The 27,896-nt window shown below is 35.1% G+C and overlaps 2 protein-coding genes across 3 annotated transcripts; one reads left to right on the top strand and one right to left on the bottom strand.

Moving 5' to 3' along the window:
• LOC136025877 (ubiquitin-like FUBI-ribosomal protein eS30 fusion protein) lies at positions 1-27,896 on the top strand. Of its 2 annotated transcripts, none has more exons than XM_065701920.1 (5): positions 1-123; positions 10,893-10,981; positions 14,119-14,251; positions 24,814-24,869; positions 27,722-27,896. In XM_065701920.1, exons 2-5 carry the CDS (start codon positions 10,901-10,903, stop codon positions 27,845-27,847), a joined length of 396 nt encoding a protein of 131 aa, XP_065557992.1. In that variant the 5' UTR covers positions 1-123; positions 10,893-10,900; the 3' UTR covers positions 27,848-27,896. The 2 variants fall into 2 exon arrangements, with proteins under 2 accessions (XP_065557992.1, XP_065558000.1); XM_065701928.1 differs by having other exon boundaries at positions 3-116.
• Positions 4,650-5,144, bottom strand: LOC136032949 (uncharacterized). The gene has a single exon (XM_065713845.1). The coding sequence runs from the start codon at positions 5,142-5,144 to the stop codon at positions 4,650-4,652; it is 495 nt and encodes a 164-aa protein (XP_065569917.1).

Below are 27,896 nucleotides of genomic sequence, written 5' to 3'. Positions count from 1 at the left end.
CTATAATTTGTCAAATTTCGCTTGCTATTTATGCATCCTTTTGTTAAAGAAGTACAAGTAGCCCAGTGCAATTCCAGTTTCCGTTTAGCAAAAAAGAATAGAAATTTCTGACTGCTGTAATTAGTAGGCTGTGTTTTCTTTTGTTTAATATTTTTCTTCTGTTGAAAAATGTTCGGTAAAATTCTATTTTAGTGATTTTTGGCTATCTTGGAAAGGGGTAAGGTTAAGAAAATGAAACTTTCAGGGATGGGTCTACCCATCCCTCACCTTTGGTAAAATTCCAACCTCGCTCCTCCCAGAAAGCTCTCACACAAAATGTTTTTGGGTAAAATTCTAGTTAATTGACTTTTGGCTATCTTGGAAAGGGGTTAGGTTAGGGAAACAAAACTTTCAGGGATGGTTCCACAAGCCAAAGTATACCCTGGGAAGGTATTTTGAGCTCCCTAACTATACTCCTCCCCCCTCCTCTATGTAATGCAGCTTTTTGTGCATTACAGCTCATATTTTGGTCAAATTGATAGGATATATTACTATTATAACTGTAAATCCTTGCTTACCTTAGAAAAAGTCAACTTTTCATGGTTTTTTAAGCTACTATTCCATAATTATAACATCCACCTTTGAACAACAATTATTACCTTTTATGGTATAGTTCAGACTGGAATGCAAACATTTAAATGAACCTCATGTTTTGAAATGTCTTATCAAAGGCCTTTAAACAGGGGTAATTGAACATTCAACTTAGGGATTTCTCATTCTAGTCCATTTCTTCAAGAAGGCTCAATAATGATTCTTAGAAACCTGAAGAGAGGCAAAACAGAAATTTAATGGGAAAAATAAGCATGAGTCCTATACACATGATTGACATAACCATAATGGATACACTCTTTGGGGGAGTTTTTTAATTCTGAAAACTAGAAAAAATAGGTATTTTTAACTTACAAAAGACTGATTGAATCTTAATGAAATTCCATATTTAGAAGGACCTTGTAATTCAGATCAGATCCAGTGTCATTAGGGAGAGTTGGGAGAGGACCAGAAATTTTGGAAAATGCTTAGAGTGAGGAGATTGGGGTGAAATTTGGTGGGAAAAATAAGCACAAGTCCCAAATATAGGATTGACATGTAACTGTAATGGACAAGCTCTCTTTGGGGGAGTTGAAGGGGGAGGGTTAATTCTGAAAATTAGAAACAATGAGGGTACAATTCTAGTTGATTGACTTCTTCCTATCTCAGAAAGGGGTTAGGTTAGGAAAATGAAACTTTCAGGGATGGGTCTACAGGCTAAAGTATGTCCCAGGAAGGTATTTTGAAGTATCTACCTCTACTCCTTTTCCCTCTAGAGGGCCCTGACCTTTAATAACCTTCAAAAATATGTGTGTTATAAAAGTGAAATCTTGTAAAATAGATCTTCTGATTAAATGAAGTACAAAATTTTTTTTTTCAGCTTCACAACTTTGCTCAATCCCAATTTATAAGGTTTTAAAGATATGCAAATATATTTCTTAAATTTAGAAAAAAATTGATATGGCTCAGAATTCTACTCAAATAACAGGAATTGCATTTTCAGAACTAAAGGTAGAGAAAAGGCAACTGGTAACTGAAAATTAAGGTAAAATGTTGTTTAGTCTAAATTTCAATAGGTATAGACCTGTCATGGAGGCACATTTCAGGGATCTCTAGAGAGAGAGAAGGAGTAAAGGTGGGTACTTTAAAATACTCTCCCAGGATATACTTTAGCCTATAGACCCATCCCTGAAAGTTTCATTTTCATAACCATACCCCTTTCTGAGGTAGCAAGAAGTCACTCAACTAGAATTTTACCTTATATAAATATAATGAAATCCTCTGGCTAAATATTAGACCAAAGGCACTCCTTCAACCATTTAATATTATTTCAATAGCTGTTTTCTATTACTCACTAAATCAAAATATTGATTCAAAATGTAATTTCATCCAGCAATTGCAGTCAAGTACTACTTTTGTTATTTCTAAGTACCCTAATGCTGGCCTTTTTTTTAGCTGGTATTGCCAACAACCTTAAATAGATTCTTTTTGCTCTTTACTTAAAGTAAAGCAAATTCTTAAAATACCAACAACTCAGGCAAATACCTCTCCTAATGTTATTTTAACTAGTATGTTTAATTTCTACACACCTCCATTGTAAGGGCAGCAGCAGAAAATTATCCAGGGGGAGCAGACACCAAAATAGCACTGGTGGTTGGGTGAAAATTTAGGTGATTTAGGGCATCAAACTACAACTTTACCCCAAAGAGGACAAATTTGCTATCAATTTAAAATTCTGAGAAGTTAATTGATTTAGAAATATCCATAACTATGTTGTAGGCTTCTCAGTTGCAAAAGAAATAATGTTAAATGGTGGCACTACTGGACTCAATCAAGTTGTTTTGTTTTATTTGAAATGAAATTAGGCTACTTTTAGTGATTTGTAATTGCATATCAGCTATAATGAAGGGGGTGAGTCATTGTTTAGGTGGGGGTAGGGTAGATTCCTACAAAAATGCAATTAAATGGACAAACTTACTCTTCCTTAGGCTTTCTCTTCCTGAGGCTTCAGATAAATGTTGAAAGAAGTAGGGGGGGAGTAGGAATTAATTAAATTATTTACCTATACAATGTTGTATAGATCTCTATCTATATGTTATGTAGAAAATCAAAAGTCTCACAGAATTTCCATCCATACAAACAATAATACTCCTTTCATCCAATCAAAATGTTTTAGCAGTAATATTAACAAGGACTTTTCACCAAAATTACTATTCATCCCCAGTTTTTAAGTATATTCTAATTGTATCCAAAATTGAAATTGCAATCTAAATGTAGGATGGTACTAATCAACATACAATTATTGATTTACACATTTTAAAAGCAATTAACCAGGGATTTAATGGACAAGTACCTCAAATTATATCTTGATTAGGCCTGGGTATGGTTTGGAAAAGAATAAGAAATTGAATAAAAAAAAGAGCTTTTCAACTGAGAGCAAGTAACTGATTTGGAACCTATTTCACAGAATATTTCAAACATTATTTCACTATTTCAACAGAATATTCTTTGTATGGAGGGGGCTGTTTGCTCTTTAGCTTTCTATTATTTACTGTGAATTTCGGCTTTTTTCCAAATTATGAAGAAAATATACAATATGAATTTTTTTTTCAAAGCACTAAAAAACTTTGTTTAATGAACAAAGTTTCAAGAAGGGGGCAGTCCCCCTTATAATATAGAGTGATTTATTTATTTTAAGTTTTATACCTGCTCCTTACTATAGTTGAAAAACCCTTTCTATTTGTTTAATGTCATTTCATGAAACTGTGAAGTCTTATGAATACAATACTTTGGCAGCACAGAAAAAACTATTAATATTTCAATGATCTCTATTTGGATTTTGATGGATAATCAAACAGTTTGTTTGATTCCAAATATATAATTTTCAAGTTTAGTTTTACCCACAAAAGCTATGAGCCTGAGAAAATTTGCCTGTTTTCAAAAAAAAAGGGAAAGATCCCCTAGAAGTCATATTGAATTTTAATGAAAAACACATCATCAGATTTAGTTTAACAAAGAACCCTATTGTAGAGGTTTCAAGCTTATATCTATAAAAATGTTGAATTTTTTAATTTTTTGCCAGAAGAAAGATCATGGAAGCATGTTTATTGTTTTTTTTTCTTTCCCAGGGGTGAGGCAATGTTAGAAGGCTCTGGATAATGGAAGCAAGGAGTTTAGCCTATTTATATTATTAGCAGTAACATCAGGGGATTTGGGTAGATTGAAGTTATGCTGCTCAACCCTCCTGCCTAACAACTTTTTGACCTTGAAATACCGATTTTTTGGTTTATTAGTGAACAATTCTTTGACCTTGTTTTTGTAGTATAGTTGTGCCAATTTACAAGTTTCTCATTTAGTTGATTTTCTTAGTTTATTGGCTTCATCCAGTTCATCATTTAATATAAACTGGCACAAGCCAGTTTATAAAAGCTTCAATTTGGTTCTAATTAGCATTTATATAGTTTGTTTAATAAAGGGCTTATCACTGGAGCACCTTTTAAATCTTTTTTCTGGGAAATAAATTTGATGTTATCAATTAGCTTTTAGTGGAACATAGCCATTTTCTCATCAAAATATTTTAAACTATAAATATCAGACCAATCTTCAGTATTGAGCCAGATAACAAAAGAAAGAAGACCAGAATTTTGAAGAGGACAATAAGTGCCATAAACTATTGAGAAAGAATGCTTAAAAGTTAAGGAGGGGGATAAAAGAATTGAAAGATGATATGGTGCATTTCAGCAGGCCTAGACTTGATTTACCTTTCAACACCACTTGTTGCCAATGCCCATAGAACTTCAGGAGCTCATCAACAAATACTCCTAGGTCTTGTTCTTCAGGACTGGTTTGTAGCTGAATACCAGACTGCAACTTCTGGTCACACATGGTATAGTGGTGGTGAGGATTGTTATTGTTGAAACAGAGGACACTGCATTTATTGATGTTGAACTCAAGCCAATCACTGGTCTACTTCTAGATTCTCTGGAGGTCTGATTACAGTTTTTGTTGAATGGCTTGTCTGAAAAACTTAAAGTTATCAGCATAAAGACTGATGTTATTTATGGCTTCTTTTGCCATATCATTTATTTAAATGAAGACGTGACTTTATCACAATTATTGGTGAAAAGTTGGACCTGCTGCTTTTGGTCTGTCAGGAAATTCTTCACCCATTTTACTACATCAGTGTGGATGCCAACTGCTGATAATTTGGCTCTAAGCCTACTGTGGGGGACCTTGTCAAATGCTTTGGCAAGGTCAAGCAAAATAAGGTCAACAGGTACTCCCTTCTCCAGAAGGTTATTGATGATATTGTAAGTTTCAAGCAGGTTGATCTCCACTGACTTTCCCAGAAGTAAGCCATGCTGGTCCAGTGACAGTATACTATTGGACTGAAGATGTGCCAGAATTTTGGCATTCACAATAGGTTCCAGGGTTTTTGCTACAGCTGAGGTTGAACTGATCAGCTGATAATTTTCTGCATTGATCTTGTAGCCATTCTTGAATATTGGTGTAATGTCAGAGCTCTTACAATCCAAAGGCACAGTTTTTGAGTCAAGGGACTTCTGAATTAATGACATAGGACTTCAAGTCGCTTTGTGAAGAACCCTGGAGAAAAGATGGCACAGGTGGCATAGGGTTTGGTTCACTGTATACTGGACTGTAGGAGAGAGGACCTTCAGGCTCATTGGTAAACATTTATACAAATTGGCTGTTGAGTAACTCAGTAACTAGACTTGGCGTAAGTAATACTAGTAGTTACTAGTAGACTAGTAACTAGTATCAAAGCCCTGCTCTTTACACTAAAGTTTGACTTTCTCTCAACTCAACTTTTTATAACAGTAAAAAACTTTAGCGTAAAGAGCAGGGCGTTGATGAGGAAGCAGCCCCTTTCATATACAAAGTAATTTCTGTTCATTTTAAGTTTTAATGTTGCTCCTTACTTTCAGTTAAAAAAAACTTGTTTTTTTTATATTTAATTTCTGAGCGTTTTTGAATCAATGTATATTTTGATTTTGGCTCTCCACAGATGAATAATTGAAACAGAATTTGCATATTTATTTTATTGGCTAAATGGCTTTCTCATAGTTTTGATCAAATGATTTTGAGAAAAAAAGGAGCGGGGAGGAGGCCTAGTTGCCCTCTGATTTTTTGGTTAATTAAAAAGGCAACTAGAACTAATTTTTACAAATGTTTTTATTAGTAACAGATATATGTAACTTACAAATTAGCTTACGAAACGAACTTCTGTATTCTCATGTTTTTATTAAGTATATGAGGGGATTCACCCCCTTGTCAGTACCTTGCTCTTTACACTAAAGCTTAAACATTGTCCCAATTCCTTAAGAATGACCCCTGGATCACAAAAGCTGTAGAATAAATATTTGAAATTGCTAAAAATACTTTAGTATAAAGAGCAAGGTATTAGGAGGAAGTGAGCCCCTCATATGCATAATAAATTCTGTTCGTTTTAAGTTTTAATGCTGCTCCTCACTTTCAGTTGAAAAAACTTTCGTATTTATTTTTTATTGTTTTTTAAATAATGCTTGAAAATCCTGTGCTCCCTTCATGGAAAGTACCCCCAACATATCCCCCTCTTCTCAACTAGAACTTTTTATTTCTGTTAGAATGAGCCCTTTTGCAACTTTCTAGGACCACTGGGTCAGTACAATCACCCCGGAAAAAATAATAATAAATAAACACACATCCATGATCTGCCTTCTGGCAAAAAATACACAATTCCACATTTTTGTATATAGGAGCTTAAAACTTCCACAATACGGTTCTCTGATACGCTGAATCTGATGGTGTGATTTTCGTTAAGATGTTATGACTTTTAGGGGGTGTTTCCCCCTATTTTCTTAAAAAAGGCAAATTTGGCAGCTATCCCCTCTTTTGCCCATGTCTAGTTTTACTACTGGACTAGGTGAACACACTGCTTGATGGTTGTTTTATACTCTTTCTGAATATAATAATCATTTTCAGTCCAATATATACTATAATGAGACTGTTACTGGTGAATCAATTAATTCTTTCAAAAAGTAGTCAATTTAGAGTAGAGTAACACGGAATGGAAGTACCAGTGGGACGCCACACCCCATCACACCCGCTAATTGTTTCACCTCATCAATTCAACAGGGAGATGTTCTACAGGAGGATGCAGTCCACCTTATCTTGCTGTAAATGCGATTTAAGGTATTTAAGGTATAACCCAAACCCAACACATTTCTCTATTTCTTTTTTTTACATTGATTGATGCATTGTCCTCTCGTGTATGTGTTTTTCAACTCGTCAAGACCATTAGATCTATATCTGGTTATAGAAGAAATTCTGATTTTTGGATATCAGGTATTGTTTAAAAATGATTTATGAAGGCAGATAACAATGAAACTGAACATGATAATGTGACTAATAAACCATGCTGCATGTTATAGAGAAGGAGTTTCATCATTTTTATTCTTGGGTTTGTCCGCAGGGTAATCTTTGGTTGCTAATGTTCTTGAAGTAGACAAATCTCACAGCTGTAGTAGATAAATTTCATTCTCAATAGCTTCATGGATATCACAAGAAAAAAGCACTTGCCTATAAGTTCAGTGTCAGTGAAGCTTTTATTGTTAAATTTGATTGCTTATTGTCCTTCATAAAGAATAGTTCTCAACACTGCACTTAAACCTGGTCAGAAAATTTTGCTGGACATATTTTACATAATGAATGAACTTTATTACCTGTAAAAGTATAAAAAACACAGAGTACAGAGTATTATAAATAAACAAAAACGATAAACAGCAAAGAAAAAATTCAAACTAACAAAAGACAACATGGACTAATTAACCAGTATCAATATGGAAAAAAGGCTGCAGAGGGTCATAAACGTGAATAAACGTGAATAAGTCTTTTTACATAAATCGTCACTGGAAGACCGAATTCGAGTAGGCACATCAATTAAACCAAATCAAGCAATTATTTTTTTGTTTTGGTGCCATATAGGAAGCCGGAGGAGGAATTTGCAATATATGAGATAAGCTGTACATATAGTATGTCAATCTTTCTTACGAAACAGATGAGCCATGCCTGATAAAAACAAAAGCACAGGGGCACAATAAGCGTTATAAATCATGGACAAAAAGTTGCAGTTGTAACGGCTTTTGTTTGGGGATATTTTTCCATAAGCGATGTGTAGGTTTTTCACGTCTTGATTCACTAGGGATGAACAGGTAGTGGAAAGTGTTGGGCCAAAACAGAGACCAAGCCAACTAACTAAAGAAGAACATGGTAGAACTGCAGTCCCAGCAACAAATGGAGTGACCGCATAAGGGCTATTAAAACAAATAAACTCGCAGTTCAACGCATTAACTGACAGTCCAATCTTAGATAGTTCATTGGTTAATATAGTAAAATTGGAAAGCAATACATGGCGAGTACGGCAACAAGAAGAACGTCATCTGCATATCCAATAGAAGACAAACCAATATTACCGTAAAAAACAGAACGTCTAAGGGGACGCAGATACGATGAAAGCACGCATTTAAATATACTAGGAGACAATACAGCACCTTGCCGAACTCGCTTATTAATTTTTACCGGGTCAGATATTTGGCCCTTCCAGGTAACTTGAATTTTAGACTTTGAATTGCAAGAAGACAATAAACTTAGTAAGGGAGGATTAACACCTGAAAACGCAAGGGGAAATAGAGCCTGAGAGTGCATAATATTGTCAAAAGCTCCAGAAATGTCAACAGTAAGACAGTATAAAAACATTATAGTTTTTACGGCATCTTTCATGAGTTGGCTTAAAACATAATGTGCATGGATGCAACCAAAACTTTTCCGAAAACCAAATTGAAACGGCGTAAAATCACAATTTGGCTCAATTTCTGGTAGTAACAAATGTTCAAGCAACTTACTGAAAAAACACGATACTGTAATGGGACGATAATTTACTCATGATGTGGGGTCCTTGCCTTGCTTTTGAATAGACGTTACACGGCCACAATGGAAACTATCAGGAACAAGCAACTGTGCTAAGCAAGACTGGAAAAATATTTGTAGATGGTTAAGTAGAGCAGGACAATCATAAGCAAAAAATCGGTAAGAAAGACCGTCACCATCAAGGCTATTTGAACACTTAATTTTTCTTAAAGCCTGGCGAATTTCAGATATTGCTACATGCAGGACCTGAGCCTGCAGGAGACGGTACGGTAAAAGCGGTTTAAGCAACTTATAATAAAAAGACTGAAGAAAACTATTAAATACACTGAACACATGCTTATAATGATCAACAAAATTAGCTAGCTGGAGACAAGATAGGGTAGATGGGGAACATTTCTCACTATTAATAACCTTATTCCAGGATGCCTTATTGGTGGGGCCTGGCCATGCATTCAAGCATGCTCTCTTCAAACAGGCCTTATATTCAAGTTTACACTTTTGTTTCACAGAGAAAACAGCCCCGGACGATGGTCGGTCACATGATATCCACATATGTAGCCAAAATTTGCCTTTTTGCTTAGCACATTTTACTTCAGGATCAACGTTCAAATTAGGCTTTCTTGTACCAATCCAAACTTTATCCACAGGCACTACAGCTTTGGAAGCTGATTTAAGGCAATGCACAATTTGATAATAATAGCAATTTAGGTCAACTCTATCTATCCTCTTTCATCAGTCTGGCAGATCTTGCACTTACCACAATGGATTTCCTACTGTTTGGGTTATAAAGACCTTCTAATCTTATTTTACAAACGATTCCATTGTATGGACATTAGTAGTAGTAGCATGCACATAGTGCCTTTTGGGTTGTGCAATATCCCCCTCAACGCGCCCTGTGAGTTCCAACTTAATGCTCTAATTTGTATCTGATATATTGCTGATACGTTCTTGGAAAACTGGCATGCATATAGCTCAAATAGATTTAGTTCAAAATCTACCTAATAATTCCCTGAAAGTTACATCCTAATACCTTTAACTTTGTTAGGAGTTTAGCATAAGTAGTATTAGCAGACAATGCCTTATGGTTAGTTCAAAATATCCTGCAAATCTCAACTTAATACTTGAAGCTGTTCCTGGGACATTGCTTGTCAAATGTCCCTTTGACAACCTGCTTGGACATGGTATGTTTGATTTAGTTCAGCATCCCCTGTAAGTTTCACCTTGGTATCCTTAGCCATAGTAGTACTAGCAGTATGCAAATGATGCCTTTTGTTTAGTATCTTTTTTTTTTCTTCAACTTCTCAAAGATACTGAGAATAATGTACTCCTTACTGTCTCTGTTTGACAAAATTCCAGATTTAATTACAGATATAATGGAAAACCTTTGTACGTGTAATGCCCCATTTGAAATAAATCTCATATGACTTCTTTAGTTTCAGGATTTTTAAATAAAAATATTTGTGGAAGGTTTATTGTGTTGGCTATATTCCTGAAACCTAAAAATGAAAAAAAAAGTTAATTTGAAAAATCGAAGTTTTTTCTTCTGGAAGTAAACATTGAAGGTGAAACTTAAAGTGAACAAGAAATATGACTTTGCAGTTCCTGCAAATTATATTTATAGTATTGGTTCAAATAAACTGACTTTAAATAATTCCCTAATTTTTTTAGAATTGTGAAAAACTAGTGCTTTAATAGTTTTATTTTATTAAAGTATTTCCTTAAGAAGAGCCATAGCCCTCCAGTATTACCAGAATCACCAGCTATTTTTTTTCTTTGGAGGAGGGGGGGGGGTATCCACATTTATAATTGGCTGGTCTTTATAGCTCTTTTTACTGAATTGATTAGCTTATTGGGAGTACGAGTCTCCCTCCAGAAATGACACATTTTCTTCTCTTACAAATATTCTATTCAGCAACATTAAAAAAAGAACAAATACACATGAATACTTTGCCAAATAAAACAATAATGACATAGTAATAATACAGGTAGATTATGACAAGAATTAAAAAAGAAATGTCTTGATGTTTTTGTTCTTTTTTTCAAATTTAGCAGTGCGGTGTAATATGTCTCCTATTAGAACAATGCTTAGCATCCATGGGAAGAGACAGTTTATTCTTCTCCCATTTTTTTTTTATTTAAGATTTTCTTGTATATTCACAGGATGGCTAGCCCCCATCCTCCCATTGCACTTCCTGGCTGAAGGGCCTTGAGACAGAGATCAGTGCAGTTCAGGCCTTAAGGGTCTAGTGCTGTATCCTTTACCTTACCTACCTTTTCTTTTATATTCTTTTGTTATTATTTATTCTTTTATAGATTTCTTTTTTATTCGTCTTCATTCTTGTCCATAAACTTCAGAGTGCCTTGTGTCAATGTAAAGTTTGATGACTTCTCCTTTACAGGTCTAATCATGCAAATCCATCTCAGAGGATCTGACTCTAGCACCCATGTCATCAATTGCAACGAAGGTGATTCTGTCTTAGCAATCAAGGTATGTTTGGTATTTATCCTAGCCTTCTTTTTTGTTTAAACTGTTAAGTCTCAGAGATGACTTAAAAAATAATAATCACAGTTTTATATTCTATTTATTGTAAATGAGTATGGAGTACAAGGGCTTGTTACAAATTTCTTTAGCCATTATTCAACACAGAAATTAAGTAAATCCTCTGTCTGTTAATCCTTGAGTTAGAGGGAAATTCTTGTCAGATTCTTTAAGTTGTATGTTCTGTTTAATATTTTGCTGCATGATTCATCTTTTTTTGTATGATTTGATATAGTTGGCTAAAGCTATATGCTTTTGTAATCTAAAAAATTAGGGTTAAAACTATTGACAAAAATTTCGTTTTTAATATCAATTCATCCAGCAAGATGTAGTCAATACTAGGAGTATCTTCAGTTAGACAAACCTCCAGCCTGACATCAATGTGTTGGTACTCTCAAGCCTAATACTGAAAGACAAGTATACAGAACTATCTTCAATTTCCTATGACTTTATAATGGTTGCAAGTAGATCAGACAGATGGTTTCAAGACACAACTTATTCCTGACCCATCACCTGCAGAATGGAGAATCGTTGTGAAGACCAAAGTGAACCCAGGAAGGCTTGACGTTCGAAGAAAAAGAAGATTTAATGCTTAGGATTTGTCTATTTTATAATTACAGCTCATGTAAATACAGAACTTTCTGGGGTTTCAATTTCTCCAATTCAATATCTTCAATTTCCTACGACTTTATAATGATTGCAAGACATAGCCTATTCCTAACCCATCAACTGCAGAATGGAGAATTGTTGTGGAGACCAAAGTAGACTCAGGAAGGCTTGACATTCCAAGAAAAAAAGATTATGCTTTGGGTTTGTCTATTTTGTTACTGCAGCTCATGTAAATACACCATTTTCTGGGGTTTCTTATGATTTGTGTGTTGTAAATCCATCAAAGAACATAAGTTGTTGGTATCAAATTGGTATAAATCCATCAAGTTGGTATACATAAATTAGTAAGTAAAGTACAGCTAATTGGTAAAAAAAAAACTGTTTCTGTTTTTCTTTCTTTTTAGCTAAACTGTAAATCTACAGTCTGTGTTTGAAATGTTAAAGATGAATAACGACGAAGACCCCACTGCCTTTCCATCACAAACATCAAAAACAAGAAGAACGATAGGGAATCCTTTTCGCAAGACATTGGCAATCTAATTAGAATGAATTTTTCAGTCCTATGTCCAAGGGCCGTCTGAGCAAAACATAAATATATAGAAGAAGAAAGACTTAAAACAAGATACAACCAATATAACTAAAATGATTTTTTTTTTTTTTTTACAGTCCCAGCATCCTTACTTCAGCGAGAAACGAGGCATTTCATTGAAATGAAAGAGAATGATTAAAAACACGTTTTTAGTGCCAATCTTGCTTTTCTGGCAGCTGATCTCAAAGGTCTATTTGTGACAGGATCTGCGTTAATATTGATTGGTGTTTGATGATATTTTGCACGATCGTTTGTAATAAATTTGTGTATAGAGGATTTGTTGAATATTGTCCCAAGTCCCTATTTAAGGAAATATTATTTTCAATCTTAAGTCTGATTTCAATTGCTGCTCGAACTACCTGATTTATGCCTAGATTATTGCTAATAAGGGTGGATTCTTCAAAAAGTATTTTATGGCTAGGATTTCAAACACATGGCTGCTTAAAGCAGAATCAAAAGAAGCAGCAGCAATATTAGAATTTAGAACTTTGGTGATATCATCTTTATGCTGTTGTAGGCCTTTTTCTAAATTCTGGTGAGTTCTGCCTACATAGAATGGCATGGTATTTGATATATTCCTCTTTGCTGAGTAACTGGAGTTTTATCTTTGCCAGAATATAGGAGATTTATTATTACCAAATTGTTGGTAAATACAACATACATATTATTTTGTGTGCAGACTTAAGATTTGTAATGATTTTTGGGATATATGGGAAGTAAATTATGTTTAAGGGCTTATCAGGATTCTCACATGGTAAACCACCATTGATTTTACGGGAGTGTCTTTTCAGTCTATGGTTAATTGTATTATTAATAAATAAAATGGGATACCCATTTCCAAAAAGTATGTCCCTGATAAAGTCTAGTTCTGCTGTGATGTGGGAATCAGAACAAATGTTTGGGGCACGATCGACGAGAGAGATTTCGACAGCTCTTTTAACTTGTGGGGGAGGGGACTTGATTTAACATGTAAATATCTATTGTTTTGTCTTGTTTTTCTGTAAATAGTAAAATTGAGTTTATCTAAGACACGAATAATTAGCACATCTAGGAATGAAAATATTCACTAAATAACCTATGCTCAAATTTAATTAAAAACGATCTAATAAAATATTATAAAAAACGAATCGATATTAACACAGAACTTGTCACAAATAGATCTTTGAGATGAGTTGCCAAAAAAACAAGATTAGCACTAAAAAACGTGTTTTTAATCATTATCTTTCATTTCAAAGAACTTCCTTGTTTCATCTCAATTTATTTATCAGTCCTGGTTGAACTTCGCTGAAGTAAGGATGCTGAGACTGTTTAAAAAACAATTGTGATTTAGTTCAATTGGTTGTATCTTATTGTAAGTTTTTCTTCTCCTATATATTTATGTTTCGCTGAGGACGGCCCTTGGACATAGGGTTGAAATATTCGTTCATATTAGATTTCCGCGGTCTTGCGAAAAAATTCCCCGTTGTTCTTCTTGTTTTGATGTTTGAAACGTTAAAGGTTTTCGGGTAGTAAGGAAAAAAGTTTTTCAAAGAAAATTTATAATGTTAGAATTCGAGGCTTCTTGTGGAGCATCTGAATTTAAGGGAGTAGCTACACGCAATACATCTAATTTTGCTTCAACTGCGGTAAAGGCCCTAGGAGAAAATATTTAGAATTTTATTTATTATTACTGGCCAAAGGAATTTGGATGTTGCTGCTTGAATTTTTTATTTCCACAACTTTTTTTTTGTTTGGATTTTTTTCTTGGATTTGGATTTAAATTAGTATCTTGCTTCCAAGAAAATTGATATCATACCGATATAAAATTTCCACATTTTGTGTGCAACTTGATACACTTGCTACGTTTGTCTAAGTGTTTGTAGTTATTAATGCTGATTTGCTGTTTTAGGAACAAATTGCTGCCCTTGAGGATGTTCAAGTGCCTGAAATAAGGCTGTTTTCAAGTGGTGTACCTCTCACCAATGAAATGTCTCTAAATGGAATTCAAGGCACTGTAGATTTTTCTGTGCCTCTGCTTGGAGGTAAAATTTCCCTTTCTTTTATTGTGTGCTTAACTTCATTGAACATGAAATACAAGAGAATATTCACTCTCAAATTTCTCCAAGGGTATTCCCCCCCCTAGAAACCTTGTTGATTGTTTCTGGTGCCATTCTTCTGTGGATTTATGTCTTGTGCACATCTCAAAACTGTATTCAAGGGATTTTGTCCGACTTAAACAAAGTAACAAAAATGTTTCTAAATTAATTAGACTAAGCCTACGGGAAGGTTTTTTGTACACCCCCCCCCCCCCCTGGTGCACACTGTTGTGCTGGTTCTACAACTTTTTTGGGAAAAACAAAGATGAAGGTAACTTCTTGCTAATTCACAGTTTTTGCAATTCTAATAAAACTTTTATTAAAATTTAGCATTTGAATATTGTGTCCAAATTACATTTCAATGAGCTATTCTTTCAATGAAGTACTTCTAGTTTTCGTGGTAAGTTATAATACTAAGTCAATAAGATTTCGTGGGTAAAATCAATACAAAAATTGAGCAATAGAAGTAATAGTTTCAAGTTTCCCACTTTCAGTTCTTCCTCCTTTTCAGAGCAGTAACTTCTTCTGGGCTAAGAATGCTCTTTGGATACACATTAAAAAGTAGCAGTGTGGAATTTTAAAAATCCCCAGATTTTGAAAAGCCCTCATTTATGTTTTATATCTAATCCTTGGTTTACTGATAAAGTGATGTCCCCCCTTTTTTTGCTTTGGAAGGGAGCCATCTTTCTTCCCACTCTTCCTCAAATGCCATCTCTAAATGACGAAATTTAATAGTTCTTGCAAGTACACAAGCAAGTTCATTATGACGGGGATGGAGGGGAGGCTATAGCCGTTTCAAAATCATATTTGAGTTGATAAGACCAATCTCAGATTCTTTCCCAAATTTCTTCAATTCAACCCGAAATTCTGGATTTTCCAACTTTTGACCAACCCGTTGTAGGTCGTTCAATTCTATTTTATGATCATTTGTAGCTCTCCCGCTGGTTCATGGACTTCTTTGGCACCCCCCCCCCCTCCGAGCTCTTTTCTCTTCTTGTTATTTCGTAATTCTATCAACATTTTGTTCTCCACCACTGCAGACTGAATCCGCAAATTTTGTTTCTTTTCTGCATTTCTTTTTTCTTTTTCATTTTCTCAACTTTGTCAATCACGCGTTATAAATCATCATTAAATTTGGATTAGTGTCCAGTGTCCATCATCTTTGACTGCCCTTTTTTTTTATCGTAGTTCCGTTTAATATTTATTTTCTCCTTTTCATTTTTCTTCTCTTTTATTGTAGCAGGGATAAACTTGTTGGTAAATGAAAATTAAATTTTTAACTTGTAATTTCGCCCTGCATCCTTTTTCTCTCTTTTAGTTGTCTTTACTTTTACCTCAGAAAAAAAAAATAATTCGTCATCAAATGGGAATCAAATTCCGACATTTAGTTTTTCATATTGTACTAGAATTTTTCGAACTTTACGAGAAAAAGCACGGACGATGAATTTGTTCTCATTTTCCTAGGGCATAATTAGTGCTTCATTTTATTATATGAAGAATTTTATTATATGTTTATTATGTTACATTTTATTATTATTTATTATCATTTTATTATATTCATTTTATTATATTATATAATATGCTTGTCGGCGTCTCATATTCAGTACACGTCTTCCCAAGTTTGTTTGTTTTTCTGAACATTCTTCCGAAAATTCGGTTTCACGTATCCTATTTCCGCATCCCCTTTTTCCGGATTATCCACCTTTCGACCTGGAGTATCAAACATTGCATTGTTTTTTGACAGGGTGGCTTAGCCTCCCATGTTGTTTTATGGGGTCGGTCAACCTCCCCGCATAGTCAACGAAGTAGCATGTTTTTCTGTCTTAGCATTTAATGTCTGATAATTTTCTTTATCTCCCAATTGACCCTTAGGCAAATTATTATGGCTATCCGACGGCCTATAAGTAACTTGTAATAAAACGTCACTTTGCGAATTCCCCAACGAATTTCCCCAATTTGTCTCAATTGTTTTTGTAACATCCGGGTAATATTTTTCATGTACTTGAATATTTTTCAAGTCCGCCAATTCACTCGAATAATAACCCAACTTCCACCTTCTCTGATCCGTTGATATACCCAGTAATACTCTCTAATACGGAGAGACTCCCCCAGTGTAAACTGAAGACTCTATTATTTCCATGTTATTTCTTTTTATTCTCAAAATCTTACAATTGTCTGATTATTCCAGCGAAAATGGTCCATTTTTGTAATTTTCTCTTATTTCTATATTTAATTAGGCTAGGCCTAAACCCCCTTTCATCAAACATACCCTCCCTCATACGATATCTTGTTCCTAGGTTGGAGCCTGACATCAAATTTTAAATTTACAATATTTTAAATCTGTCTTTACGTGCAAAATTTTTATAGCCTACTACTATTAGGCTACATCCACCCGTATCTTTGGGAACACTCGTTCTTTGGCTACCAGTGATGCTGATAGCTCCTTTAATCGCTACCACCAGTGTAGATGGTGGGGGGGTGTTCTTAAGGTTACGTCGGTATTGGGGAGATGTCTAATTCTATTAGAGTGACCTGGCGGTACTTCAGAAGTCAGGGTAACTTCCACGTGCCATGAATTTCTACATGTCCTGTCTGGCGGTTTGCACAAAAAACAATCAGAGTTCTGACAAGTGTACTACTCCCCAATTCTCTTTCTTTCCCCCAAGGAAAGATCTCTTTATATCTGAAAAGATCTCTTGCTTAGTATAGGATTCTTTTCCTATACCAAGCTAATTAATCTCAGCCTCTCTCAAGGCTTCAGACCCTACCTGGGCTAATCAAAAAAGTCAAAGATATAAAATAAAAGAAATCTTACTTTTCACTCTGAACCCAGTACTCACTCTGAACTGTCACAAAATCAACTTACAATTAAACAAGAAAACAGCTTTTTGTTTTAAGGTCACAAAATTATGAGTATTTTTATTATCCTTGGCTTACATGAGATTTTTCTGTTGTATTGTTCAGTCAGGAATTAGGTTCAGTTTTAGGTCTTAGGTTATTTTAGATTTCATCTTTATTCTTAGCGTTGAAGACGCCTTGTTTTATACTGGTGAAATATCCGTGTCGTTTTAGTTTGCCTTTTCCTTCTACTGAGTGTAGTCCCATTTGTTTCCTCCATCTTGAGATTCTTTCTCTCTCTTTGTTTTTAAAGTGGAAACTTGGGTTTTTTGAAACATCACAATAATTGCGGTGTTTTCTTATGTTTCCTAGATAAAATCGGTCAGTCTTTCTGAAGTAGCTGGATTCATGACCTGTTACTTTCGTTCCGATTGGCACAGTTGTGTCTGAACTCACCAGAAGATCCTAAATTTGTTACCTACTTTAGTGTTTTTTTGTTCATATCTTTACAACAAAAACACAATTGTTACACAAATGCAGATTTGATAATTGCGAATATGCAGTTTTTTGACATTTATTTATGAAAATTGGAAGATAGCACTTAAAATTAGTTATATACGTCTTTTTGTAGTTGTTAGGAGAAAATCCCAGGGGGAAGATTTGATTTGACCAGAACCATTCTTCTCCCATGGTTGTAGTTTTTAAGCTTAAATTTAAATGGAAACTTGTATTTTTTTGAAACATCACAACAGTTGAGGTGTTTTCTCATAAGTTTCCTAGATAAAATCGGTCAGTTTTTCTGAAGTAGCTGGATTCATGTCCTGTTGCTTTTCTTCCGATTGGCAGAGTTGTGTCTGAACTCTTATTGTTTGTTATAGTTGTAGTTAATTTTTTTTTTCAATCTAGTAGAAAACAAGACAACATCCTTTTTTGCATACCAACGTAGTTATGTGGACTCAGGCCAGAAGATCCTAAATTTGTTGCTTATTCAATAATTTTGAATATCCAATTTTTTTAATATTTGTTTATTAAAAATTGTAAGATGACACTTAAAATTAGCCAGATACACTTTTTTTTACTAGTTAGGAGAAAACCCCGGCTGCAGGGGTATGGTTTCCTCGGTACTCTCCCTCATCCCATGGTTGTAGTTTTAAAATTTGAATTTGAAATGGAAACTCGTGTTTTTTTTGAAACATCACAACAGTTGAGGTGTTTTCTCATAAGTTTCCTAGATAAAATCGGCCTGTCTTTCTGAAGTAGCTGGGTTCATGTCCTGTTGCTTTCGTTCCGATTGGTACAGTTGTGTCTGAACTCTTATTGTTTGTTATAGTTGTAGTTAATTTTTTTTTTCAATCTAGTAGAAAACAAGACAACATCCTTTTTTGCATACCAATTACCAACGTAGTTATGTGGACTTTTGCCAGAAGATCCTAAATTTGTTGCTTATTCAATAATTTTGAATATCCAATTTTTTTAATATTTGTTTATTAAAAATTGTAAGATGACACTTAAAATTAGCCAGATACACTTTTTTTTACTAGTTAGGAGAAAACCCCGGCTGCAGGGGTATGGTTTCCTCGGTACTCTCCCTCATCCCATGGTTGTAGTTTTAAAATTTGAATTTGAAATGGAAACTTGTGTTTTTGAAACATCACAAGAGCTAAGGTATTTTCTCATAAGTTTTCAAGATAAAATCGGCCAGTCTTTCTGAAGTAGCTGGATTCATGTCCTGTTGCTTTCGTTCCCATTGGTACAGTTGTGTCTGATCTTTAATGTTTTTTTCGCACATTTTTTCTTTCTTTTAATAATTTTTTATAAGCACATCCTTAGATCCATCTGGCTATGCATGACTGGCGTACTCAATACTAAAAATCAGGTCAGTAGGTAAGCTAACCGTTAAGCAGAGAATTATCGCCCAATTTAATTTGTAACTACTCATACATTTATTTTCGCTTATTTTTTGATTCATTGTTTTTTTCTGCTCTAGTAGGCCCCACTTCAGAAAGTTAGTTATTTTTAGCTGTTTGTTTAGTGGACTGTTATGAAAAACTTGAGAGCCATGGCTAATTGAAGAAAATCCGAGACAAATAGTCTCAATGAGAGGCAAAGATAAACCTTTTTTAAAATTGTATAAAAATGATGTCATTTAACTTGTTGATAGATAGTCTGTCATCCATCGTAGAGCCAGGTGTGCAAAAAGTTCCAAAGCTGCCAGTAGCAGAATTACAAAGCTGCCGACACTTTAGCAGCACAATAATGAATGAGAGGCAAAGCTGACAAAGCTTTTTTCAGAATTGCATCAAATGATGTCATTTTGGTTTAAGTAAACATTAAACAAGATTAACTCTTTACTTAAACCAGTAGCTAAGGAGTCTTGTAGAGAATGAGATTAATTTTACATAAATTTTAGTTAAGCACAAATATATTGAAAGAGAAGCTCATGTCAAGATAAGAAGCAATGGCGTAGGAAAAAGAAGAAAAAAAATAATAAGTAATAATAAAAATATATATAAATAATAACAATGAAAAAAACATTAAACAAGATTAACTCTTTACTTAAACCAGTAGCTAGGTACTGTATCATATTTACTCTAATACTGCTAATGAAGTATATAGTATCCAAAGTATGGATAATAGTGTATATAGCTTACTGCTGTTACTTTATGAATGGAGTTGTACACTCCAATGCTATTGATATTATAAAAATAATGCATACCCAATGCATGCTCGAGCATGCAATAATGCATGCTCGATACTCATTGATCACTATACTACAACTATTAAAAGCACCATTTGATTTTCTGGGAGAATAATATTGATTGGTAGCCTGGCAGTCACATACATTATAAAGCTGCAATATTAGGTTTGCCCTAATCTAATTCCAAGAATAAACAGAGAATTGCTACTACATTGTACTGTGGCTGTTTAAGGCTACTAAATCAATCTTCCACGTTCCAGCTTTCCCATTACCTGCTTTATCTGTATGTACACCTTGTACACCTGTATGTACACTGTGGCTGTCTAAGGCTACTAAATCAATCTTCCACGTTCCAGCTTTCCCATTACCTGCTTTAACTGTATGTATACCTGTATGTACACTGTGGCTGTTTAAGGCTACTAAATCAATCTTCCACGTTCCAGCTTTCCCATTACCTGCTTTATCTGTATGTACACCTTGTACACCTGTATGTACACTGTGGCTGTCTAAGGCTACTAAATCAATCTTCCACGTTCCAGCTTTCCCATTACCTGCTTTAACTGTATGTACACCTGTATGTACACTGTGGCTGTTTAAGGCTACTAAATCAATCTTCCACGTTCCAGCTTTCCCATTACCTGCTTTAACTGTATGTACACCTGTATGTACACTGTGGCTGTTTAAGGCTACTAAATCAATCTTCCACGTTCCAGCTTTCCCATTACCTGCTTTAACTGTATGTACATCTTGTACACCTGTATGTACACTGTGGCTGTTTAAGGCTGCTAAATCAATCTTCCACGTTCCAGCTTTCCCATTATCTGCTTTAACTGTATGTACACCTTGTACACCTGTATGTACACTGTGGCTGTCTAAGGCTACTAAATCAATCTTCCACGTTCCAGCTTTCCCATTACCTGCTTTAACTGTATGTACATCTTGTACACCTGTATGTACACTGTGGCTGTTTAAGGCTGCTAAATCAATCTTCCACGTTCCAGCTTTCCCATTACCTGCTTTAACTGTATGTACATCTTGTACAGTGTATGTACACTGTGGCTGTTTAAGGCTACTAAATCAATCTTCCACGTTCCAGCTTTCCCATTACCTGCTTTAACTGTATGTACACCTTGTACACCTGTATGTACACTGTGGCTGTTTAAGGCTGCTAAATCAATCTTCCACGTTCCAGCTTTCCCATTACCTGCTTTAACTGTATGTACATCTTGTACACATGTATGTACACTGTGGCTGTTTAAGGCTATTAAATCAATCTTCCACGCTCCAGCTTTCCCATTACCTGCTTTAACTGTATGTACATCTTGTACACCTGTATGTACACTGTGGCTGTTTAAGGCTGCTAAATCAATCTTCCACGTTCCAGCTTTCCCATTACCTGCTTTAACTGTATGTACACCTTGTATACCTGTATGTACACTGTGGCTGTTTAAGGCTGCTAAATCAATCTTCCACGTTCCAGCTTTCCCATTATCTGCTTTAACTGTATGTACACCTTGTACACCTGTATGTACACTGTGGCTGTCTAAGGCTACTAAATCAATCTTCCACGTTCCAGCTTTCCCATTACCTGCTTTAACTGTATGTACATCTTGTACACCTGTATGTACACTGTGGCTGTTTAAGGCTGCTAAATCAATCTTCCACGTTCCAGCTTTCCCATTATCTGCTTTAACTGTATGTACACCTTGTACACCTGTATGTACACTGTGGCTGTCTAAGGCTACTAAATCAATCTTCCACGTTCCAGCTTTCCCATTACCTGCTTTAACTGTATGTACATCTTGTACACCTGTATGTACACTGTGGCTGTTTAAGGCTGCTAAATCAATCTTCCACGTTCCAGCTTTCCCATTACCTGCTTTAACTGTATGTACATCTTGTACAGTGGATATACACTGTGGCTGTTTAAGGCTACTAAATCAATCTTCCACGTTCCAGCTTTTCCATTACCTGCTTTAAGTGTATGTATACCTGTATGTACACTGTGGCTGTTTAAGGCTACTAAATCAATCTTCCACGTTCCAGCTTTCCCATTACCTGCTTTAACTGTATGTACACCTGTATGTACACTGTGACTGTTTAAGGCTACTAAATCAATATTCCACGCTCCAACTTTCCCATTACCTGCTTTAACTGTATGTACATCTTGTACACCTGTATGTACACTGTGGCTGTTTAAGGCTGCTAAATCAATCTTCCACGTTCCAGCTTTCCCATTACCTGCTTTAACTGTATGTACACCTTGTACACCTGTATGTACACTGTTGCTGTCTAAGGCTACTAAATCAATCTTCCACGTTCCAGCTTTCCCATTACCTGCTTTAACTGTAGGTACACCTTGTACACCTGTATGTACACTGTGGCTGTCTAAGGCTACTAAATCAATCTTCCTCGTTCCAGCTTTCCCATTACCTGCTTTAACTGTATGTACACCTGTATGTACACTGTGGCTGTCTAAGGCTACTAAATCAATCTTCCACGTTCCAGCTTTCCCATTACCTGCTTTAACTGTATGTACATCTTGTACACCTGTATGTACACTGTGGCTGTTTAAGGCTGCTATGTCAATCTTCCACGTTCCAGCTTTCCCATTACCTGCTTTAACTGTATGTACATCTTGTACACCTGTATGTACACTGTGGCTGTTTAAGGCTGTTAAATCAATCTTCCACGTTCCAGCTTTCCCATTACCTGCTTTAACTGTATGTACACCTTGTACACCTGTATGTACACTGTGGCTGTCTAAGGCTACTAAATCAATCTTCCACGTTCCAACTTTCCCATTACCTGCTTTAACTGTATGTACACCTTGTACACCTGTATGTACACTGTGGCTGTCTAAGGTTACTAAATCAATCTTCCACGTTCCAGCTTTCCCATTACCTGCTTTAACTGTATGTACACCTTGTACACCTGTATGTACACTGTGGCTGTCTAAGGCTACTAAATCAATCTTCCACGTTCCAGCTTTCCCATTACCTGCTTTAACTGTATGTACACCTTGTACACCTGTATGTACACTGTGGCTGTCTAAGGCTACTAAATCAATCTTCCACGTTCCAGCTTTCCCATTACCTGCTTTAACTGTATGTACACCTGTATGTACACTGTGGCTGTCTAAGGCTACTAAATCAATTTTCCACGTTCCAGCTTTCCCATTACCTGCTTTAACTGTATGTACATCTTGTACACCTGTATGTACACTGTGGCTGTTTAAGGCTGCTAAATCAATCTTCCACGTTCCAGCTTTCCCATTACCTGCTTTAACTGTATGTACATCTTGTACACCTGTATGTACACTGTGGCTGTTTAAGGCTGCTAAATCAATCTTCCACGTTCCAGCTTTCCCATTACCTGCTTTAACTGTATGTACATCTTGTACACCTGTATGTACACTGTGGCTGTTTAAGGCTGCTAAATCAATCTTCCACGTTCCAGCTTTCCCATTACCTGCTTTAACTGTATGTACACCTTGTACACCTGTATGTACACTGTGGCTGTCTAAGGCTACTAAATCAATCTTCCACGTTCCAGCTTTCCCATTACCTGCTTTAACTGTATGTACATCTTGTACACCTGTATGTACACTGTGGCTGTTTAAGGCTGCTAAATCAAACTTCCACGTTCCAGCTTTCCCATTACCTGCTTTAACTGTATGTACATCTTGTACACCTGTATGTACACTGTGGCTGTTTAAGGCTGCTAAATCAATCTTCCACGTTCCAGCTTTCCCATTACCTGCTTTAACTATATGTACACCTTGTACACCTGTATGTACACTGTGGCTGTCTAAGGCTACTAAATCAATCTTCCACGTTCCAGCTTTCCCATTACCTGCTTTAACTGTATGTACATCTTGATAGATACCAGTCTTTTAAAGATTCTTTCGACTGACGAATAAACAGTTTGGAGAGAATTGGGTATTTATGCGAGATTTGGACAAATATTCACTTTCGGTTGAAGAGAAGTGGAGTAAGTAAAAACTTGTCCACAAGGACGAAGGATAACAACGACTTAAAAGTAAATTTTCATATAGTGACATTGAAACTCTATGGACTTATAGTTTGAACAGGTTTTAAAACACAGCAGCTTGAGAAGAGATACGTCTCTTCTTGCAGATAAAAAAAAATTAACTGAAAGTAAGGAGCGACATTAAAACTTAAAATGAAAAGAAATTACTTTGTATTTGAAAGGGGCTGTTCCCTTCTCAACGCCCTGCTCTTTACGCTGAAGTTTGACTTTTTCTCTCAACTTTACTTTTTAAAACAGTAAAAAACTTTACCGTAAAGAGCTATTAATGCATGTTTTGATTTTGGCTCCTCCGCACATGAATAATTAAAACAAAATTTGTATATCAATTTATTTTTTTTGGCTAAATGGCTTTTTCATAGTTTTGATCGGACAACTTTGAGAAAAAAAGGAGCGGGAGAGGAGGCCTAGTTACCCTCCGATTTTTTGGTTACTTAAAAAGGTAACTAGAACTTTTAATTTTTCACTAAAGTTTTTATTAGTAAAAATATACGCTTTTTTTATTTAAAAAGCTGACGAATAAACTTACGTAACGAAGTTCTATATTCGTATGTTTTTACTACGTATATGAGGGGGTTTGCCCCCTCGTTAATACCTCGCTCTTTACATTAACGCTTAAATTTTGTCCCAATTCCTTAAGAATGACCCCTGACTCACAAAAGCCGTTGAATAAATAGTCGAAATTACTAAAAATACTTTAGCTTAAAGAGCGAGGTATTATAGGAGGAGGTGAATCCCTCATATGCATAATAATTTCTGTTCGTTTTAAGTTTTTTGTTGCTCCTTACTTTCAGGTGAAAAAAACTTTTTTCAGCTGAAAGTAAGTTTTTTTTTCAGCTGTCCTAGAAACCAGTCTCAAGAAACATAGCCAATCAGTCTCGGCTCAGTTGTTTTTAAACTCATGCTTTCTGCTTTATTTCAGGTAAAGTTCACGGCTCATTAGCTCGCGCTGGTAAAGTAAAGGGCCAAACACCGAAGGTAAACTATCTTATTTTTTTATGCGTAAATTTCTGGGATTTGCTGCTTTTTCGATGATCGATAATAAATCGAATATTTAATATTTGGCAAATGGAATTTATTCTAACGGGTCTGAATATTGTTTGGGGGGAGGGGCTAAAGTTCAGGATAGTTGAAACAAAATATTATTTCTTTCTGATTTAGAATTTGATTACAGTGATTTTTTTAGTACATTCTGTTTTTAATCATATTCTGTCATCTTCACTTGTACACATGGTATGCAGAAAAAAATAACTCCTCAGGAGAAGACATAATAACCAGACTATTTCATTGGTTGTGAGTATGGTCAATACTCACAACCATAAATGTAAAAGGAAATTATCAAAAGGTAAATAAAAAAAATGTAAAAGACTAGATGAAATAAGATAAAAATAATAATTTAAAAATAATTATATAAGATAATAATTAAAGTATAATAATAATTAAATATATAATAGTAAGATAAAATATACAATGATAAGATAAAATATAAGATAATAATAATTAAATATAAGATAAAAATAAGGGGTTAACTGTATCTTAGGTCCAACCTAATTTCTAGACTTTCTAACAGATAGCAAGTTCAGCAGCCAATTTGAAAATTATCCATTCCCTTGCGTTGGCAAAGCCTACGTAATTCAGGAGGATTCAAACCAACATATTTCAGAAGGATTCAAAATTATATATCATATTCAGTATAGTGCCAATCAATAAGGAGGTTTAAAAAATGTTCAAAACTGGCAACTTAAACGAACAACATTCTAAATTACTGGAGAAATATTAAAGGGGAATACGGTCTGGGCTGCGAAGACTTTCCTTCCCATCCAGTGTGCGCCGCCGCAGACGTACACATGGATTTTATTTTATTGCGGATTTCAACTCACGATTTCAAACATAATCTTCAGGAAGATGACCTGAACTCTGTGCGTTCATCTGTTTTTTTTCTTTATCATCTTATATGCGTTGTATAATAATTACCTAAAAACACGCTTTAAAAAGTCTAAGAGGGGCAACTACCTCCTAATTTGGTTACACCTGATTCTTCCATAATTTTAGTAGTTGGGGCTGATGAACAAAGTTTATGAATTTGGCAATGCATTTTTCTAGTTGATATTTTGTGGACCATCACTTTGTTAGTGATGGCGTTAAGCTAACCTTAACGCCATCTAGCGTTGGGTGACACGGCATTTTTTTTTTTTTCAGTTTAAAAACAAGAATAATTGATTTGGTTTAGTTACTACTACTACTACTATTAACAACTAACCGTAGCACCAAGCCGTCTGAGGCCAACATAGCTACGCATGCTCCTCCTCCATCCCAATCTGTTCAAAGCCACCCTCTTTACACCTTCCCAGGGAGTTCTTCCCAGTGAAATTTTTGAAGTTTAGCAAAATTATCCTAATATTAGGTTAGCTTAAACCACCAAAATGAAGCTAAGAATCTTGGATATTTTTTTAATTCTCTGGAGTTTTTGGAAGTGAATTTTAAGATAAGTAGAAATCCTCAGTGATAGCTTTGGTGTAAAATTTTTTCTAAAACAAGCTAAAAATCTGGTAGTATTTAGGTCCGGAAGACTCGCGCCAATTGAAAGCTTTCTACAAGTTGACTGCAATCCTTAGAAACAGGGAAGCTGTATACATTTATTTTCTTCTATCTATTGTGTCTCATCTGTTTGACATTTTTCTCAAAACATGTTTCTTTTTCCGCTTAGAATGAAAAACTAGAGAGCCGCATCTTTTATTGAATTAATTTTTAAAAAGGCTGTCCAGAGCTAAGGTTTTTTCAAAGAAAAGTAAAGAGGTATATAAAAGTAAACCCAGATAGAGCAGAAATGAAGTCATATAATTGCAATTTACAACTCACTGAACTTATTATGATGGAATAAATAAAGCTAAACGAGCGGAGGCTAAAATGAAAAATCAACCTTAATCTCCTTTCATATTTTATGTTAGTATTTTTGTCTTCTCGGTTCATTCTTGACCATGGTCCCTTACATAATTGATGTTGATTTTTTTTTTTTGGGGGGGGGGGGAGATTATGTTGATGTTGTATGGCATGTAAATTTTATCTTAAATAAAATAAATTAGGACTCAAATAAACCATCAAATCTCCCCCCCCCCCCTAAACCCTCTAAAGGCCAGCGTCATTGCGCTTTAATGAAAAAGAAAAGAAGTGTTTTCCAAGAAAATTAAAAACCCATCTATAACCTAAGACGAGTATAAATGAAACCATTGAAGTTGCAACTTCAAACGGACAGAAGTGAATATGAGTGAATGGATAAATAAAATTGAACGAGAATGAATTTAAATGAATCTTAACAAATGTGAAAATAAAAAATCCTGCCGTCAATGATTAGATTAATCCTAGACAAACAGGAATAACCAGAAATAAGAGTAGGGCTATCACCCCCTAAATATTCTAAAGACGGGATTGTAGTTTGCAATTTACTGAAAACGAAGGTATAATATACAGTTTCTTTTATCGTTGTAACTTTGAAAGCCAAAATACGGCAAAAGGAAGAAGAAGAAGAAAGATATTGCATTGAAAGCAGGGTGTGGTGGTGGTGGGGTATAATTTAAAAAAAAGCTGCATCAAAAATTTGCTTATATTAATTTTTATTATATTTTTGCGAGTCGGACAAAAATCTCGAGGGAGGGCTACAATTTTAAAAAAACGCACCAAAAATTTGTTTATATTAATTTTGTTATGTTTGTGTGAGTCGGACAAAATCTAGGGGGAGGGGGATTCAAACTCTGTGCAATAGTTTGTTTGATGCTTAGAAAAAATTCCAATAGAGGGTTAATGTATATAGTTATCGTGCGATTATTTTTAAGGTTGATAAACAAGAAAAGAAGAAGAAGAAGACAGGACGGTGCAAGCGAAGAATTCAGTATAACAGACGTTTTGTCAACGTTGTTGCAACTTTTGGCCGCAAGAGAGGACCAAACACAAACTCTTAATTTTTCTTTTGTGATGAGGATCATAATAAATTCGTAATCACATTTTTCA

The sequence above is a fragment of the Artemia franciscana genome, chromosome 1, assembly GCF_032884065.1.
Source record: "Artemia franciscana chromosome 1, ASM3288406v1, whole genome shotgun sequence".
NCBI lineage: Eukaryota > Metazoa > Arthropoda > Branchiopoda > Anostraca > Artemiidae > Artemia > Artemia franciscana.
This window is presented reverse-complemented; position numbering and strand designations above follow the sequence as displayed.

What these genes read in the sequence shown, in the direction of transcription:
- LOC136025877 (XM_065701920.1), top strand. Translation starts at nt 10,901, where the DNA reads ATGCAAATCCATCTCAGAGGATCTGACTCTAGCACCCATGTCATCAAT. An exon ending in TTCTGTGCCTCTGCTTGGAG is followed by an intron (nt 14,252 to 24,813) that starts GTAAAATTTCCC and finishes GCTTTATTTCAG; the next exon opens with GTAAAGTTCACGGCTCATTA. An exon ending in TAAAGGGCCAAACACCGAAG is followed by an intron (nt 24,870 to 27,721) that starts GTAAACTATCTT and finishes ATTATTTTTAAG; the next exon opens with GTTGATAAACAAGAAAAGAA.
- LOC136032949 (XM_065713845.1), bottom strand. Translation starts at nt 5,144, where the DNA reads ATGTCATTAATTCAGAAGTCCCTTGACTCAAAAACTGTGCCTTTGGAT.